Raw genomic sequence first — 18,358 nt, 5'->3', positions numbered from 1 at the left:
ACAATTGTCACGTTAATACACAAGTTTTTACTTTTGTAGGTTGCTTTCTTCTTCTCTTCAAACAAACTAACTATATCAATGTCACACGGTAATCAACCGTGCTTTCTCCTGTCCAGCAATCACTAATCTTCTAACTCACTATCACCATAGTTATCGCCTATAGTGACAATTGCGAGGAAACTTCTGACAGCCACCTCCAAGAACGACCCATTCTTGTGACCACTACTAGCGATCAACGGATGAGCTCCGGCAACCAATTGGATGAATAATATGATAAAAGAAAATTAAGATTGATGAAGAAGGGTATTTTTAAATAAAAAATTGAAACTTTTAATTGATTTGTTTAATGACACTTTTATAGTAATTTTGTTAACATTTGAAGTGTAGGGTTAAAACATTGAGTTAGTCCACCAAACAGTATTTAAAAAAGAGTGCGACATATTTCATTTTGGTTTAAATTTTAGATTCACTATAAAATTATCTCAACTAATCATTGTTTACTCAAAAGAAATAACTAATTTTGAAAAATAAATATTCATCGTCTTAGACTTGTAGTTCTAAAGGAAGAATCTCAGGCACCCAGAAATGGAGGTCGGAGCGACGGCCACGACATCTGAACCCAATCGAAAGTCTATCTCTATCAACGTCAAGTTCACCGGAAAGTCAATACCAATTACTCTTCCCCCCGATTCCACTGTGAAAGATCTCAAATCCCTTCTTCAACCTTTAACCAATGTCCTTCCTCGTGGCCAGAAGCTCATCTTCAAAGGTCGTGGTGGAAGATTTTTTTCTGAGAGACGTGAGCAGTATTGGATTCTTATTGAGTAAGTTCGTGATATGTGATTTCAGGGAAGGTTTTGGCGGACGAGATGACGTTGGCGGCGTCGGAGGTGGCTAATGGAGCGAAAATGATGCTCATGGCTTCTCAGGGACTACACCAAGGGGTAATTCGTTTCATTTTCAATTGAATTCTTATTTCTTGCATCTGGATTTCAATTTTGCTAAATCTTTATTTCAATCTCTCCTATTACATCTCTCTTCCGCTTGTGTTACTTCTTAGGGTTAATTTGTTAAAACTGCCACAAAGATGGTTCGTCTGTTAAGCTTTGTGGATTCATCGTATATTTGATTTGCAGTTGAAAATTAAATGGAATGTATATTGTTATATGTTTTCATTTGGACATTGGTGGATTTGAGATTAGGCATTTTGCAATTAGTTCTCTCTTTGGATTTGATTGAATAGGATGGCCCTATCCTTCGAGAAGCGAGAACTCGTCCCAGAGAAAGGAGTGTGCAAAATGCGAGTAAATTGGTTGATGAGAAACAGCGTGTACCTGTAGATAAAAGCCGTTTTGAAAGATGGAAGGCCACTGGAGTGATAGCGTTATCTGACTGCAATTTGAAGGTATAGATCAAACCATCCTTTCGCAGAACAAAACAAATTTGTGATGATTTTTTTTTTTTTTCTTTCGAAATCTTCATTGAAATCTCCTATAGGTAATTCCCAATGAAGTGTGGTCTTGTGAAACTTCAGCCAGAGTACTTGATTTGAGCAACAACTCTATTAACCGTGTTCCTTCTCAAGTTGGCAGTCTAAGTAAACTGCAGGTGAAGTTAATTCCTGTCTTCCTTTTCACATTTGTATTTTATCTTTGTAAAATTTCTCCAATTTTATCATGATCTGCAGAAATTGTTGCTGAATGTTAATGAGATATCTGATGAGTCTATAAGTTGGAATGGTTTTCCATTTTTGAAGCATCTAACAGTTTTGTCTCTATCTCATAATCTGTAAGTAGCTTCAGTTGTTTCAAGGATTAGTTGATATCTAATTTTTGCAATATCAGAAGAAAAAATGATCAAGTTAGGTATTCTTTATCGACTGATCCGTTAACATCAATTAAGTTGGTTGATGCAGGTTAACTACTTTACCTTCTGCACTTGGGAGTTTGACTTCACTAAAGCAACTCCATGTGAACAATAACAAATTGATGAGTCTCCCAGATGAAATAAAATTTTTGACCCGACTGGAAGTTTTGAAAGTCGGCCATAATAGGTAACATTGAGCCGCATATACTCGCACAAATTCCTCATCAGTAAACTCTATAATTGTGGTGGAGATCCTCACTAGATAATTTATAATTTATTTACACTTTTTTTCTTCTTGTGGTGCAGATAAACATTTCCTAGTTTATCTAATGCAAATAACTTTATCCACTGTTATCTATTATTAATGCGTCTCTCTCCATACATGGCTCAGGATAAGCGTTGTTCCTTCAACCATTGGGGAATGTAGTTCTCTTACAGAGGTACAAGGCTTATTTTTAAAAGAACCATTCTTTCGCACTCTTCTTTTTAGTTTAAGAAAGATTGATTCCTAACATTGTCCCCCCTCCCCTCCCCCCATCCAAGAAATATTGACATGCTTGGCTATCGTACACAGGTGGATCTGTCATCAAATCTTCTGTCAGAGTTACCCGAGACACTAGGTTGCCTGCTCAATTTGAAGGTTCCTACCCACTTCATTATCTTTCAAATCATATACTTTCTTCGAATGATCGATTATTATCCAATAGTGGAAATTATGGAACGTTATACAGAATACGTAAAATAGAAGCATGTTTCTTTCATTAGAAGTTGCTCTTAGATAATTCTTTGGGAGCAACTTACATGAAATTCCCTTGTCTACTCTTTCTATTCTCTCTTTCTTTGCAAACTGAAAACACTCATTTAAATAGAATGCATGTCGCAATCTATGTAATATCTAGTTGCAGTTATCCTAAAACTTCTAGGTTCTGTTTTCCAGTTAATTTTAAGGTAACTCTGCTATGGGAAATAATCTACCTGTTCCCCCAAACTGGTGACTAAGTATTTATGGAAGTAACAGAATTACCTTGGTCAATACTGGCTGATGCGACTCACCACCAGGAAATATAAGAATGGAGAGAGAGGGTAACTCTGATTCTTTCCTCTGAAGCTAAAATCTTGCTCGTTGGTCTTACATTCAGCTGAAAGGGAAAATCCGTTGAAGCACCTAAGAATATCTCCAAAATCTTAGCCCTTGAGATTTAAAGAAAATCTCAATCGATTCCAGTTACAAGCTGTCTCAAGATCCAGCTTGAGAAGTAGCCTTTCTTCTTCCTTTTCCTCCAATCTTCTTCAAGTGTTCTGATAGACTGGCAATTGCCATTGTTCAACAAAAAAAGCCTCGCTAAGTTGAAACTATGTGCGTAGATAAGGTGTCAATCTACCGCCAAAACAAACAGGTGTTTTTAATGAAACGTAAGTTTCCATAAACCTTGCTCCCCAACTAGAAACCTCGAATAATTTCATGGGGTAAACCGCATGACCATCAAATTGCTATCACAATTTGAATTGTAACTCCAAAAAAAGCATCTAAGTTTGTAAGTTGGTGCTTTAACCATTAGCCGTTGATGGTGTTTCTCAATAGTCCTTCAAACTTCCACTTCATGAAGGGACATTCCGACGAGCTACCTACAAATGGAAAATAATAACCATTAAACCATCCTTGGCCTAAAACTTATACCGTCGGTTCGGGGAATATTAATCATGTACACCTCCCTCAAATATTGGCTCATGTGTAAATCTGACTCACAAGAGCGATCAAGTATAGACTATTAATATAGAGAGATTATATCATATCATAAAAATTTGAACATAACCAAACGGATCTGATTTCATGTTAAACGAGTTATTGAACTCAAGCCAGCTACTAATCTTTTCAGTTATTTATTTTACATTGTATTATAAGGATTCATAAGTAGTAGCTGCATGATCTAGGTACAAGGTTTGTTTGTACAAACGTCAATAGGAGTTTTCTGTGTTAATTATTATGTCATCACTGCAGGCTTTGCATCTCAATCATAATGGCCTAACGTCCCTACCTTCTACACTATTTAAGATGTGTATCCAACTCTCTACCCTTGATCTCCACAACACAGAAATCACCATAGACCTTCTCCGACAGGTATGCACTCATGCTGGAATTAGTTCAGACAAATTTTGCAGTAGTACAATACATACTCCCCACCTTCAAAATTTGAAGTCTCGTCAAATATCACATTACTTTATTTCATAGACTCAAATCATTGTTCGAATCAATTTGCACCTCCTTGAATAATCTGATTCCCTCTTTTGACAGTATGAAGGATGGAAAGCTTTTGATGAACGTCGCCGTTTAAAGCACCAGAAACAACTGGATTTTCGGGTAATGAACCAGGCTGATTTTGATGAAGGTGCTGATAAACATTGAGAAAAGCGCTTCATTGCCATTTTTATTTCGACAATATCTTCGTTAGATTATGGTGTTGGGGTTAGATGATTTGTTTTTTATGTTTTAGTTCCTGATGGACAGGCCTTCACATCATCTTCTAAAACACTTGTTTTCTCAGAATTTGGTTTGGGGATAATTTATATGGAAAGTTTTATATTCTACAATACATTTAGGTTTACGCAAGAGTATCTATTATATATCAATGGTAGTGTGGGACATATAAAACAAATTAATCCAGAATTAAAATATCAAATCTAATTTTCATATTTATTTATAAAGTACATATTATGTTCCAATATTGTTGGAATTTAAATACAATGTAACAAGTTTAAATTGTGCTTCACAATTCATGAACTAAACAAAAGTCAAACGTTTTGGATGCATTAAGGTCACTAAAGTGGAAAATGACGAATCTCTAAGGTATGTAATTTCAGTGGGGGTATTGAAGGAGACAATTAAATTAGACGAGGATTTTTAAGAAGAGAAATCAAATTATAAGTTTCCATTGCGTGAAAAATAGTGTATGCAATTAGACAAGTTGGGATGCCAAGTTTTTAGATTAAGTAATATTTCCACAAGCACATTGCCATATTTTATAGGTTTTAAAAAGTATTGTATTTTATTAGGTGGCCATCTACATAAATCTTCCGAAATAACCATGAAAAGCAATCAGTTGCTAGAGTATGCCTATTTCCGGGACAATTTAAGTACAAGTAGATCTCACATTATCAATTTTCCCAGTATCCCCTGACCTCTTTGCCATAAATGAATAAAATAAAATAGAGAACATGCTTACTAATATTTTTCATTCCTTCATCTTGATCTTGCACAATATTAACCAACTACTAACTATCCATATCATCTCCATTCTCCACACACAATATTTTGATACTTCAAGACAAGGGAGGCAGAACACTTCAAATAATTATACACAAGAACTCATAAGCAACACCCCAATCAAACAAATACTTCCTTCTCTATTTCTAAGAACAGATTAAACTCCCAACATATCATAGTTTAAAACTTTCACTTCACAACAAGTAGCCTTCCACATTAAGACCGCTCAGAAATTTTTGGTAGGCAAGAAATGAGAATGTTAATATACCAATGAAGAACAAGAAAGAAATTGGTAAAGTAGAGCAAAACACTTTCAACTTATCTTAGTGAGAGAGGAGTTGAACATCCCCAAAGCCAGTGGATTGGTGGAGATAGCTCCAACCGTCCATACGAGAAGGGTACATTTATATTGCACAAATCAAAAGTTTCTTCCAAATTTATGTATGAATATATCAACTGTGTCCGGCCATTAAATATTTTTTAATACTCATGAGCTCTAGAGCAGTACTAAACTCTTTTATAAAAGACTTTAAAAACAAAGTCTGACCAAGGTCGCAAGAATGATCCAGTGAAAAAGAGTACCTAACGGAAGTAAACAGACACAAGAGGGATGTCAATATCATTGTCCTCATCATCCTCGCATGCCACGACAACATCCAAATGTCGACGATACGGAGGCAGCTCCACCTTTGCAACGTCTCGAGCTAAGTCGACTACCTTCTTGTCCATTCGATCTCTGTGTCGAGGGAACATACTATTGTACAGAAGACAGCTACCACATGAGATGCTATAGGCATTTAATCCCTTGTTTTTCAACCAATCAATAAGTTCTCTGAGAGTAGGGTTGTCTTTGATGATCCATCTGTCCCAGACAGTCCAGCTCATGTCCCGGTGCTTAATCACCTTGGGTGGCACTGGCTCAGCCATGGAAAATAGAGGCAATGCAAGGTTGGCAAATGTGTTGCGGTAGTCCTCCACCTTGTGGCCGCCATCAAGAACTTTGTACAGTTCAAGGCAAACAAGACCTGTTGCCATTGCAGTTGAGGTTGCAATGGCAGGGATGATCCTTCCAGCGATAAACTTGGCTTTCAACTTATCTACTTCAGGAATGCTGTAATTCCTCGCTCTCATGTTAGCAAGCCCAGCTATGAGATCCATATGGAAATTTGAATCATCATCCTGCACCATTGAAACTAAGCTAGTTAAATTTACACAATTGATTCTAAGAACTCAAAAAAAAATTAATTGATGAAAACTATCTTTCTACTTATATTTTCTGTTTTTTTTCCCAAAGATGATCGTAAAAGAACTGTTGTCAATAAATTGTTTAAAGAAAGACCTTCTCGAACTGGATTGGTTTCATCCTGAATCCCTCTGGTAACTTCCTGCAAGTTTCCTCCAATTTGCCTGCTAGGTCATGAATGACGGCAGCATCATCAACAGATGCTGTAGATAGACTGGTTGCCTTCTCATCAGTCACTATCTTGGCATCTTTTTTGGGCATAAAATCTGGTACTATAATTCTGTCAATTGCATCGGCCAATTTCCTGGGGTTCTTGACCCAGTCAGGAATTGGAATGGCATATGACTCTGATCTTAGTATAGCAGCCGCCAAAACGAACTGAAGGTGGCTTTGATCAGAAGTTGAAAACTGCAGTGGATGAGGAAATCTCTTTGGAGCAGACCAGAATGGAGCCCCGTTACTCGTTTGAGCATCTTCAGGAAATGTGTATATCAACTGCTTTACACGGTTGGCAAAATAATCTTCAAACCTGTCAAAATAATAACACACTAGGAATTAATACCATTGGACAACTCAAGAATAAAAGAGGTTCAGTGGAGACAAATGAAAGTTGAGATCGTGAAGAATAGTACTTCAAACGAGCCCATGTAATGCAGTCTTCAAATGTCTCGCATCTTTCTCTATCAAGACACTCAAGAATTCGCTCCAAAGTATCCCTAGACTGAGCATCACCAGCATTCATCATTGCAGAAGTATATTCACTGGGATTAGATAGATAAGCATTCACATCAGTAGGTGTCTTCTCAAGCAATCCCTCAAACTCAGATCGAGCCCAAGTCAAACAGTGATCGATGTTGTGTGGAAATGAATGCACAGTACACATGGGCGCTTGTTTCTCAGGTGGGTCTCTTGATGCACCATAGTTTTCAGTCAGGTGAGGAATGACCATTTGAGTATTGCATTTAGCACCAAGAGTGCCAGATTCTAAAAGTGGCTTCTGAAAGTATAAGCACCTTTGATCAACATACAGCCTTGCATTTACATTATCTAGTGCATTAACTACAACACTCAAATTCTCCCAAAAGCTATCATCAAAGACATTTTCAGTCTCAGGACTAACTCGGTTCTGCAAAGCTTCAATATTAAGGTGTCGGTTAATTGCGACAGCAGCAGCAGCAGCAACAGTGGACTTGGCCTGCCCGATGTTCCAATCACGGAAAAGGAACTGCCTACTAAGGTTGCTTTTTTCAATTACATCATCATCAGTAATTGTTAACTTCCCTTCGCTGCTACATGAAACTCCCATAAGTGCAAGATTCTTCAAAAACTCACAGCCTAGAGCACCAGATCCAACCATAAACACTTTGGCATTTTCCAGTTTCTTCTGAAGCTTAGACCCAAACACTGAAATCTGTGCATCATAACGGCTATTCAAGGGTCTAAATTCACTGGCATCCAATGATTCCGTGGGAAGTGACTCCACTGAGTCAAAATAGAAGAACTGCATATTAGAAAGAACATAACATGAGAACATAAGAAAGAGTAATTGAACGACAATCCCTGCAGGTAAAGTTCAAACATGATCAGCTGCAATTACTTCACTGGTTCCAATAGATTATGATCTATTTCGTGTAAGTAGAGAGAGATGCATACTTATACATGTGTGTACTTATGGGCAACTCTCGAGACATTAAAGAAACTTCTTGGAAAAAAAAGTCCCAAGCATTTCAACACAAAGGTCGGTTCACTAAGACATCTACTAACCTGGACAAGTGGATGAAACTTTCCTGAGCATGCTTTGAGAACCTCTTGAGCGACAATACCACCAAACATGGCTGCCATAGGATTGAGTACTGCCTTGGCACCAAATGCAAAATGTCTCAAAAGCTTAGGATTAATATCTTCAACTCTCCCATCTCCGAGGCTCTCGTTAATGTTACTGGCAACAGAGATCAGCTTCTGAGCATCCTCCTCAGAACCAGCAACTGGTAGGCGACCCAACTCCGTCACGAATTTATCCAATGCCAAGAATGCCAAGTGTATGAGAGGAGGACGATCAAACTTGGAGAAATCACTCAGAAGGAAATCACCAGGATCGTTAATTGCTTCTCTTAATGGCTTGAAGTTCAACACCTTGGGCTGTTTCACCTGTGTTACAATGCCACCTTTCTCATAGCTACCAAAGTTTGTAGTATCCTCCTCGAGAGTAAATGAATAGGCCCTGCAATTTTTAATCCTTCTCGGCTTCCCATCATTCAGCTCTGTCATACCATGAACTTCAGAGAACACCACAAGATCTCCATCTTGAAACTCAAGCCTCTCATCATCAACACAGGAAACAAGTGCAGGATTGTCATTGCTAATGGATGCAATTATGCCAGTGTGTGGATCCTCTCCATACACATCGTAAACAGTGAACTCAGGCCCAAAGTCACAGAACACTGAACCAAAGAGCCCTCTAACTTCAGACTTGATGAATGAAATAGGAGGCTGGTGGTTGTGACAAAAGTCATTGAATTCCATAGCCTTGTCAAGGCTAGTATCAGTGAAGACAACAACCTGCATCCAACAGACATGGAAGGTTAAATCATGTGCGTGGAACTCGTATAAAAGAAAGATAAGCACACATTGTTGATGTAAAAGATGTAAACTCCAGTAACAGAAACCAGCAATTTGTTACAATACGGTTAAGAAAGTAAGAAATTTCACTAGCCAGTGAGGCCAGGAGATTGAGACCCCACCTTGAGTCTTAATAAATCAAAAACCTTTTTATATAGGGCTGACAACTGAGGAAAGGGAAAAATCTTCTTTTCGAGAGGTATTTTGGTGTGAACTGTGAAGCTGACCATGCTGTCCAGAGAGAACTGGGAGCAGACAAGGGCATGAATACCTTCAGTTTGTCTACTCCGTTTACCAGCTCAGAGAAGATGAGTAAGTGCAAAGGAAGTTATTTGCCAACGTCTGGCCACTATTAATAAATAAAACTGCGGGTGGTCTATAATTTTCCATTACTGAGTTCATGGCCTGCATCAAGCAACTATAATACTTCCCTTGACTGGCAGATGTCATGATCCTTTCTATGAGTTTGCAATCAACTGAAAGTTCTATAAAATCTTTGTTGTTGTGTTATCATGTCCCAAAAGTCAACCACATTTTTAATTTCAATTTTCAATTTCTTTAGATCACAAGCACGCTTTTATTAGCTGCTTTTGCAGATACTTTCTTTCATGAAGAAAACTGAAAGGAAATAAGGGCAAACAAATAAATAAAAAGCCCAAGCAAGAGGAGTCCACAGAAAACTACAAGAAAACGACTTCAATCCAAAATGTGTGTATATATATATATCACAACTACAAAAATGTCTGGTGACCTAGGCACCTCAAAATCAAAAGAAAAAAACTAGCTCGCCACAAGGTTTTACCCTTTCTTCCTTAATCAAGGGGTGTAAAAACACATCTCCGCCAAAAACCACCACCCTACCCCAAGCATCACAATTCACAGATGTCAAATGAGATTTTCTCCAATAATCCAAAATGAACAGAGAAAATCGGCAATCCCAAAACAAATTATCGAGCTGTCCTCAAGCCTTCAGCAAAGAATGCACCATAGCTGGAAAAAATGAAGGAAGAAAGGTTTACATAACTCATCCAGTTGGAATACCTCCAGAAGAATAAAAGGGTATGAGTTTGATAAAGGGCTAAGAAGCAACGGGTTCAATCCATGGTAGCCACCTGTCCAGGACCTACCTAAAATTTAATATTATACAGACCCAAATGTTGCAAGTTCAAACAAGTTGACCTATGAGATGAGTCAAGGTGCGTGTTATTAAACTACCAGTTTATCCAAAAGTTTAAGCTAATGATTTAAGGAAAGTTTAGTTATATAGCACTGACCTGTGTAACCTAGTCTAGACACTCACGGATATCAAACGCTTGCTTTAGTCTCTACTTGTGATGACATAAGTTCCTCCTACAACACATGAATTAAGAATCATCACAGCAACATGAATTTGGGAGCAACAAAACGTCGTCAAAAGAAGTTATTAGAGGCCTCCAAAGCTCATCCCTTTGGACATAATCCAAGGTATCCACTCATGTACAACTTGTCACACAAACCTTAACCTTCATAAGAAATTTAGAATTATAACTTACTAGTGAGAGAGAAAAGTAGAGACAATTGGGGAGGTAGAATGTGCAGACAAAAAGTGAAAGAAAAATGGCACAACCCTCTAGAAGGATATGGAGACCACAAACGAACACTCGTTTTTCCTAGGCACACTTGGTGGTCTCACGAAATGGAGAGAAGACCGGAAAAAAAGTGGCGCCAAAAGTCTAAGGGAAGCAAGGAAGGACAAGGGACAACAACATCGAGCTACCAAATGCAACCTTAAGTTTGAAATACAATATAATTGTAGGGTTTTTTTCTTAGAAGATATAGTAAAATTGCAAGACAACACACAGATTTCTTCCCCCACCCAACAATCCCCCAAAGTTAAGCCTTTGAACCATCCCCAACAAAACAATGCATAAACTGAGGAAAAGAGGAGAAACCCCCGAGTAAAGGCTTTCCAGAAGATTAGCTAAGAATCTCCACCAGCAACCACCATCCTCACACAACTTGAAAGGATGTTGGATATCCCAATATAACCCTATGCCCCAGTGTGGAAGAAACACCACAACCACATACTAAAAAAAGCCTTGTTATGTAACCTCAAGCTTCCAATGCCTAAACCTCCTCGACAAACAGTTTCAAACCACCTCCCGCCACTTGACCAGGTGGGATCTCCCCTTCGTCAACACCTTCCCAAAAGCACTCTACACTTTCTCAATGGGATTACCAAGATCAGAATCCTAAAAATCAACAAGAAAAAGGTAGGCATTCGTCTCAACACATGATGGATGAGTGTAGGTCTTCCTCTTTCACAGAGAGAAAGAAAAAGAAAAACGACAACTCCCTACAAGGCAAACAATCTATTCTCATTTTAACCAAGATGGTTCCAAAAATTCAAATTCCTCACTTTCCACCCTAGGGGAGCTAAAGGTACTCCTATAAGGGAACTTGCCTGCTTCAGAACCAACCAACAGGCACTCCTATAAGGGAACAGCAATTTATACCTTTTTGGAGCTCTAACCTCCATTAATCTTAAGCCCAAAAATCCCTTGAAAACAAGACAAAAACCTGTTGAGATTAACACACACACACTTTAAAAACCTGAAGGTAAGCCAAATGAACTAGCCCCTTACCCACCTTCCCTTGATCACACCCTTGTCTGAACTTGATGAAACTAGGCTATTGCCCACTACTACTAAGGAAACTTTTATAACTCTAACCAAATAAAGATGGCACATAAATGCTTAACTTTGGGCCCCACAAAATCGTCGCAAAAGCTCCTTCAAAAAAATTACGACCACCTAGCCCACTACCAGTTTGGATAGTCCTCTTGCACAAAAAATTCTCCCAAATTCATCTACAAATAATAAGAAAGTTTAGGATTCCTCAAATATTGGAATGAACCATAATAGTAAAAGATCTTTTTTAAAAGACTTCCACAAGAACTACAACGGCAACCTACCACTGTGTTCTTTCAACCAGTAACAAAAGATTCAGGCAATGCCTCAAGATGTGTCTGATTATAATATTATATGGTGTGTAATATTACCAATCACGGCCACTTTGAAGAAAATTTCAAATGCCAATAGACATCCTGACAGCACTTTGGAAACATATCACCCTAAAAGAGTTAAAAGTGATCCTTCAGGGTTCTCTAACCAAGGCTCCAAAATTCACATTCATACCAAATTGGTATAACTGTGGCAAGAAAACAAAAGGCACTCTTGTTGCCTTGTTTTTCTACCCTACAAGGTTTGGTGGGAGATCTGAACTTTGGAGTCAACAGGCAGTTCGGAAGCATGAGAAGGTGTCAGTCACCATTTCAGATGGCGGCTAGAGATGTTCTGTCATGAATCTTGTGCTCAGAAAGCTAATATATAGAAATGCTCCACTATGTCAGAAGCATAACAATAATACATGATACTATCATACTAGAATAGAAGACACAAGCACACAATTATAAGCAAATAAAATGAAGAGTAGACAAGTTGGCATTGCTTGTGTGGGATGCTCAAATTAGATGACCATAATTTCTAGAGTTCTTGTCAAACTTTCAGACAATAAATAGAGAAATGCAAAGGCTTGGAAGTGAAATGTAGGACTTGTTCGTTAAACTTCCTATTTTTCACTTAATGTATGAACACAGTTCATTTGGAGTTCATTAGTCTCTTCACAAGACCAAAAAACAAAAGGCACACAGGTTTAAAAACTGGGCTTCGAATTCCAGTGAATGCAATTCAACCTCTGCCAGTTCATAACGTAATTTTTGTTATTATCACATGCAGTTTCATATCATCAAATGAGTATATGCACTCCTAAAAGAAATGAGTAGAAAATATGCCAAAAAGTATACCTCAAAATCAGAAAGTTGTTCTTTCACCAATTTAGACGTCAATGTGTGGACAATAACAGAATTGTTGAGATCTTGCAACTTCTGAGCAGAGGCAAGCGCCCTGTTTTTACCAACATCACTCTCTGAGAATACAAAATTACTAGATAGATCCCATAACTCCACTACACCTTCGTCATGCAAGGTCACCGACTTCACCCCAGCAAGAATAACATTCTTTGCTGCAGAAACAGGGCGATAAAATAAGATATCAAAACAGAAAACTTAGAAACCAAACATTAAGAACCAAAAGCAGGCAAGCATGCATAAAGAAAATACCGACATAGATGAAATCCAAATAAAATCACAAGGATAGGCAAAAACTGAAAACACAATCAGCTCTATTGTGACATGATCTAGTGTTTACCATTGTGCAAAATCCAAAACCATGGTTCTATAGATATCCATATTGTCAGAAGTTGCGAGAGCTCAAAAAATAAAAAAAATTAAAAAAACAAAAAAACAATGTATGTATACATGAATATAAGATACGAAACTATGTATTTCTAAAAAGCATGCATGTACGTTTATGGAAGGAGAGTTGTAAGGGCAAGGCATAATCTTAGTCACAAGCTAGATAAAGAAAAGTGATCATTAAATCAAACCAAGTTTCAAACTTTTTGAGACCTATAGAATAAAAGACCAAAAGATTTAGCTTCAAGGTAAGAAAGATAAGTGTACGAATATGTATCAATAAATCAGAATTCAGAAGGCCATATAAATGAAGCGTCCTATATTCTGGCATGGCGAGAATAAAGGGTCAACATTGAGTTGCTCTTTATTTATGAAGAAACATCTGGCATGGCGAGAAACAAAAGACACATGCACCAGACAGCAAACATCCAGGGGAGCTGAACAGTATAAGCAGAAAGTAAGAGAGTTCCATAAGAGTATTTACCAATCTCAGCACCAAGACCTTGCATCCCAGAAATGAGAACATTGGAAGCAAAAAGCTTCCGCATAGTTTCACGTCCATACACAGCAAGTTGTCTGCTATGCAGATCCTCATCAATATCCGGTGGATTAGAATTACCCGATGCCATGATCAAGGATGCAGCGTCGTTCACAATATTGCTAGCAGTGGTAGGAACGGTGGCAACAGCAGCAACGTTGGTATTAGAATTAGAATCGGAATCGATCCGTTGCTTCTTGATGAAAGACGCACCCACGTTCTGAACACTACTGTTGTTGTTGTTAATGACGACACTGGTACTACCGTTATCAGTTTCTTCTTCTACAACCACACCTTCTTCACCAGCTCTCTTCCTGGGAAGCATAAAGTGCAGTAGGCTGCTGAAAATCCCAAAACACCTCAGAATCAGGAACGAAACAAAGAAAACAAGAAAACCCAGAAAAAATCCATTCACATCATATCCATAAACCCCATGAAACAGTAAAAGAAGAGCGATCGGGAGAAGACCCATAAACCCTAAGGAAGGTAACATGATCCAGAAAGTGAGGGAAACAGATTTAAAAGATAAAAAAGAGTAATTAAGAGAAGAAGAAAAAGGGGGGGTGAAGGGAAACGTACCGATTAGGACCGTGAACGAAGAAGAAGGAAGGAATCTGATGAAAGGGGGGTTAAAGGAGGAACAGTGAGGAATGTGATGGGAATCGAGAGGTTTCTCGAAGAAGAGAAATGGGGAAATGGAAGAAGAAGTAGAAGAAGAAGAAGAAGAGGAGAGAAAAGGGGTTGGATGATTCATATATGGAAGGGAAGAAGAAGGGTAAAAATGGGTTTTTGCAGGGACATGGTTTAGGGTTTGGGGGGGGGGACAGATGCTGCTTATTCCATCTCTCTTCTTCCCTCTTTAGCTTTGTTTTGAGAGAGAGAAAAAGAGAGAAAGAGCAGTGATACGCCCGAGAGAGAAAGAGTTGTGTAGGGTAAGGATTATGATAACTTTTGGTACATCCCAATCAAAGGGGCCATTCATTTTGTTGTTCTATTTGTATTTCCAATTGACCTCTCCACTCTCCACTCTTCACTCTTCACTCTCCTCTTCCTTTCACGGGATTTCATGCTATGTAGGATTGTACCATTGCCGCCTTTGTTTCACTCCTTCCTTTTTCATTCTTTCTTTTTTTTTACTACTTTCTTTTTTCTATTTTCTTTTCCATTTTTTTTAATTATCCAATCATGCAATTACTATTTTGTCCCTCACTCACTCACTCCCTCCCCCAAACTTCCTATGTTTTATTTTATTTCTACTCAACACCAATTTTCAAATTATTTTAGTTCAAAAAGAAAATTGTAAGCACTGTGACAAAGAAAGAAAAATAAAAATGATAGAGGTAAAATAATAAAGATTATAGCAAATAATATTTGTTTATTTATTAACAGTTGGTATTAGCATTGGTGTACAACAAACAAATCCTCTTCTTTTGATGCCTCAAACTACAAACTCCATTTTTTCAATAAAATCTAAATCAAATAACTAAAAATTCAAACTTAGAAAAACACTACATTCACAAACTTATAAGGACTATGGAAATAAAAAAGAAAAGCAAACAATAATTTAACCTACTTAACTAATCTGAAATATTCTCGAAATATGGAGATTCTTCCCTCAAGATTTTGGTTGAAATTGAAAGATAAAAATATTTATGAATGTAGAAAAGTTGTGATATTTCTATTATACATCGTTTTCCAAAATCAGTAAACATAAAAAACGCAAAATGTTTTATTATTTTCACCAGTGACGTTTAATGTTTCCAAAAATGTTGTGCCCATAAATAGCTATTAATTATTTCCACTAAGTTTAATATTTAATGTCAAAATAATAAATAAACTAAAGTTTTAAACAAATTTTTAATTAAATTTCATATTAGTTATATTAGACAAATAGATGTTCATAATCCATTAATCTTAAAATAGGAATGAAATTTGAACAACTTTTTGTAATTTACTACTTTATTTATTTATTTTAGGTCAATTTTCATAACAAAATACTAAAATATTTACGTCTTATATAATAAACTCAAAAAGCTCATAAATTTCACATTTGTCATTAATATTGAAAACGATTCATCACTCATCTTTCTTCTTATTCTTTGCTCGTAGAAGAAAGATAAGTTAGAGTGTGTAGATTCATTCCTTTGATCTCAAGTCGGAGACTGGTGCCGAGATGTGACTATTTTTTTTCCATTAATCAGTCTTTCGCGGTTCGTCTTCCTTAACTGGAGATAATAGAAAAGACCTTCCATAGTTTATTCTTGAACCTTCTACGTCCATATTCTCTTCCAAATTTCTTCCACTCTTCTTCGAGATTTTCTTTATCCTATTTTTATTCATTTTATTTTTCTTTCTTCATATTCTCTTCCATAATATCAAAATCGTCTAAATATCACTTTGATACAATCTAAACGACTGTATATGTTAATTATATGATCTAAATGTCGTTTAATATTTTCTCCATCGTTAAAAAGAACTATACGATCGTGTATAATATTCTACACGATCGCATATCATGATCGTTTAGAAAAAGAATTACACAAATCATTTTTTCCATTGTTAAAAAGAATTACACGATTGTGTAGGAAATGATACACAATCGTGTATCATGATTGTTTTAGAAGAAGAATTACACGAAACATTTTTCCTATTGTTAAAAATAACTATATTATTGCATATCATGATTGTTTAAAAGAAGAACTACACGCACGTATGTGGCTCGTGTTGATATACTACCTACATGATCATATTTAATCTCCTACACGATCGCGTATGATGATCGTTTAAAAGAAGAGTTACACGTGCGCTTGTGGTCGAATAATTGTGTGTTGACTGTGGTATTTTTTATATTTTTTCATTGCGGGCTTGTGGGTTAGTTTTGTTCGTTTTCAAAATTGTTCTATCAATTTATTATATTAAAAAAGAATTATATTATATTTATTTTAATATTATATTTTATAGATTTTGTTTTACAACATTTGAAATATTATTTTGCACACTGATTACTAAAATAGAAATCACACCACATCTAACTTAGAATGACAATTATTACATATAATCTACTGAACTAGATAATTAAAAAGTAACATATACTTCTCATAGTAATCTTATGACAAATGAGATCTGAAGAACAGAGCCGACGAGATGACGGAAATTTTCTTTAAATTTGAATCTAATAGTTTCTTTAAATTTTCTATGTATTAGATGACGGAAAGCACGATTATGAATTTGAAACAATGGTGAGAGAGTTAGTTGTCCAACGATTTAAAAATAGAAAAAGAGATCATCTCCGAATAAAATAAGTTATAGGAGTTGATAAGAAGGTAAAAACTTTAAATATATATGTGTGTATATATATATTGTAAATGCTTAAAAGTTATTTTTTTCGTAAGGAGAATGCATCCAAATAACCATGTTTAATGAACAAATTGAAAAGTTCTATACAAAGTTAGAAAAAGGAAAAACAATTATGATAATTGATGGCAATGTGAAGCAAATTGATAGAAGATATCCAAATGTCAACGATAAAATTGAAATAACGTTGACACAAAATAGCGAAGTCAAGGAATTAGAAGATGCAGCATATAAATTGAACAAGCTATAAATCGTGAATTTCGAATTACTAGCGAAGGAAGACAGCCTAAAATCTTAATCTCAAATGAGTATGTATATAATTTTTTAAAAACGTTATTTTTCTTTCCTTTACTAAAAAAAATTGTTTGCCGCTATCAAGGTGCAATAATTCAAGTTAAATAAATGATAATTAAGAAGTGGAATGAAAACTACACAAAGAAAAGAGAGGTTCATATTAATTTAGTTATATTTTTCGTACATAATATTTATATTAAATATTGACTATTAAATAAATTTTCCTAATTGCAAGCATATTCAGTATCCATTATATAGAAGGAGAGAGGACGGAACACAGGTATTTATAATAATATTACTTTTTATTGTTTTATATTTATTTCTCTATAACGTCTTTCATAATTACGTTAATTTCATCAATTTATTTGTTAAAAAATATATCTTTACAATTATATCAGTTATCAATAAGAAAAAAAAAAACATTTGATAATCGATGGGTTGTGCCTTATAATCCATACCTACTTTTGAGACACAATTACACATTAATGTTGAAATATGCTCGGGGTTGAAAGCAGTTAAATATTTATACAAGTATATTTACAAGGAGCATGATAGAGTAGCTGTTTATATATCACATGATGATGACAATAAAGGTATTGATGAAATAAGAGATTATCAAGATGCAAGATGGGTATCAACTCAAGAGGCACTATGGAGAATTTATGATTTTAAATTGAATGAGATATATCCTCCGGTTATAAACTTACAATTTCACCTTCCAAATATGTAGTGTGTTTCTTGTTGGGAAAATCAAAATTTGAAGAAACTTATTCGTTGGGATCATGTCTCAAAAACAATGATAACAAAGTACTTTCCTATATGTCAAACATCTGAAACAGTCCAAAAAATTTTATCCAAAGAGTTTTCTGAACATTATGTATGGGACAA

The 18,358-nt window shown here is 36.1% G+C and overlaps 2 protein-coding genes and 1 long non-coding RNA gene across 4 annotated transcripts; 1 reads left to right on the top strand and 2 right to left on the bottom strand.

The window, feature by feature from the left end:
• The first annotated feature begins 507 nt into the window (after nt 1–507).
• On the top strand, nt 508–4,474 carry LOC101207176 (LRR repeats and ubiquitin-like domain-containing protein At2g30105). The gene is made up of 10 exons (XM_011658816.2): nt 508–769; nt 850–944; nt 1,244–1,405; nt 1,498–1,608; nt 1,688–1,788; nt 1,916–2,053; nt 2,258–2,306; nt 2,441–2,506; nt 3,866–3,985; nt 4,160–4,474. Exons 1-10 carry the CDS (start codon nt 586–588, stop codon nt 4,268–4,270), a joined length of 1,137 nt encoding a protein of 378 aa, XP_011657118.1. The 5' UTR covers nt 508–585; the 3' UTR covers nt 4,271–4,474.
• Nucleotides 4,475–5,417: 943 nt separating this feature from the next.
• On the bottom strand, nt 5,418–14,701 carry LOC101215209 (ubiquitin-activating enzyme E1 1). 2 transcript variants are annotated; one of them, XM_011658814.2, is made up of 7 exons: nt 14,402–14,701; nt 13,769–14,163; nt 12,835–13,052; nt 8,136–8,930; nt 7,004–7,872; nt 6,468–6,900; nt 5,418–6,307 (listed from the first exon to the last, which is right to left on the bottom strand). In XM_011658814.2, exons 2-7 carry the CDS (start codon nt 14,145–14,147, stop codon nt 5,711–5,713), a joined length of 3,291 nt encoding a protein of 1,096 aa, XP_011657116.1. In that variant the 5' UTR covers nt 14,148–14,163; nt 14,402–14,701; the 3' UTR covers nt 5,418–5,710. The 2 variants fall into 2 exon arrangements, with proteins under 2 accessions (XP_011657116.1, XP_011657117.1); XM_011658815.2 differs by having other exon boundaries at nt 13,769–14,160.
• Nucleotides 9,686–12,826, bottom strand: LOC116404336. Its single transcript, XR_004217175.1, has 2 exons — nt 10,265–12,826; nt 9,686–9,980 (listed from the first exon to the last, which is right to left on the bottom strand). It is a non-coding gene; the product is annotated as an uncharacterized LOC116404336 (long non-coding RNA).
• Nucleotides 14,702–18,358: the final 3,657 nt, after the last annotated feature.

This window comes from Cucumis sativus, chromosome 6 (genome assembly GCF_000004075.3).
Source record: "Cucumis sativus cultivar 9930 chromosome 6, Cucumber_9930_V3, whole genome shotgun sequence".
Classification (NCBI taxonomy): Eukaryota; Viridiplantae; Streptophyta; class Magnoliopsida; order Cucurbitales; family Cucurbitaceae; genus Cucumis; species Cucumis sativus.
This window is presented reverse-complemented; position numbering and strand designations above follow the sequence as displayed.

What these genes read in the sequence shown, in the direction of transcription:
- LOC101207176 (XM_011658816.2), top strand. Translation starts at nt 586, where the DNA reads ATGGAGGTCGGAGCGACGGCCACGACATCTGAACCCAATCGAAAGTCT. An exon ending in CCAGAAGCTCATCTTCAAAG is followed by an intron (nt 770 to 849) that starts GTCGTGGTGGAA and finishes ATGTGATTTCAG; the next exon opens with GGAAGGTTTTGGCGGACGAG. An exon ending in GCAGTCTAAGTAAACTGCAG is followed by an intron (nt 1,609 to 1,687) that starts GTGAAGTTAATT and finishes CATGATCTGCAG; the next exon opens with AAATTGTTGCTGAATGTTAA.
- LOC101215209 (XM_011658814.2), bottom strand. Translation starts at nt 14,147, where the DNA reads ATGCTTCCCAGGAAGAGAGCTGGTGAAGAAGGTGTGGTTGTAGAAGAA. An exon ending in AACAACTTTCTGATTTTGAG is followed by an intron (nt 8,931 to 12,834) that starts GTATACTTTTTG and finishes TGTTGGATGCAG; the next exon opens with GTTGTTGTCTTCACTGATAC. An exon ending in AACCAATCCAGTTCGAGAAG is followed by an intron (nt 6,308 to 6,467) that starts GTCTTTCTTTAA and finishes TCAATGGTGCAG; the next exon opens with GATGATGATTCAAATTTCCA.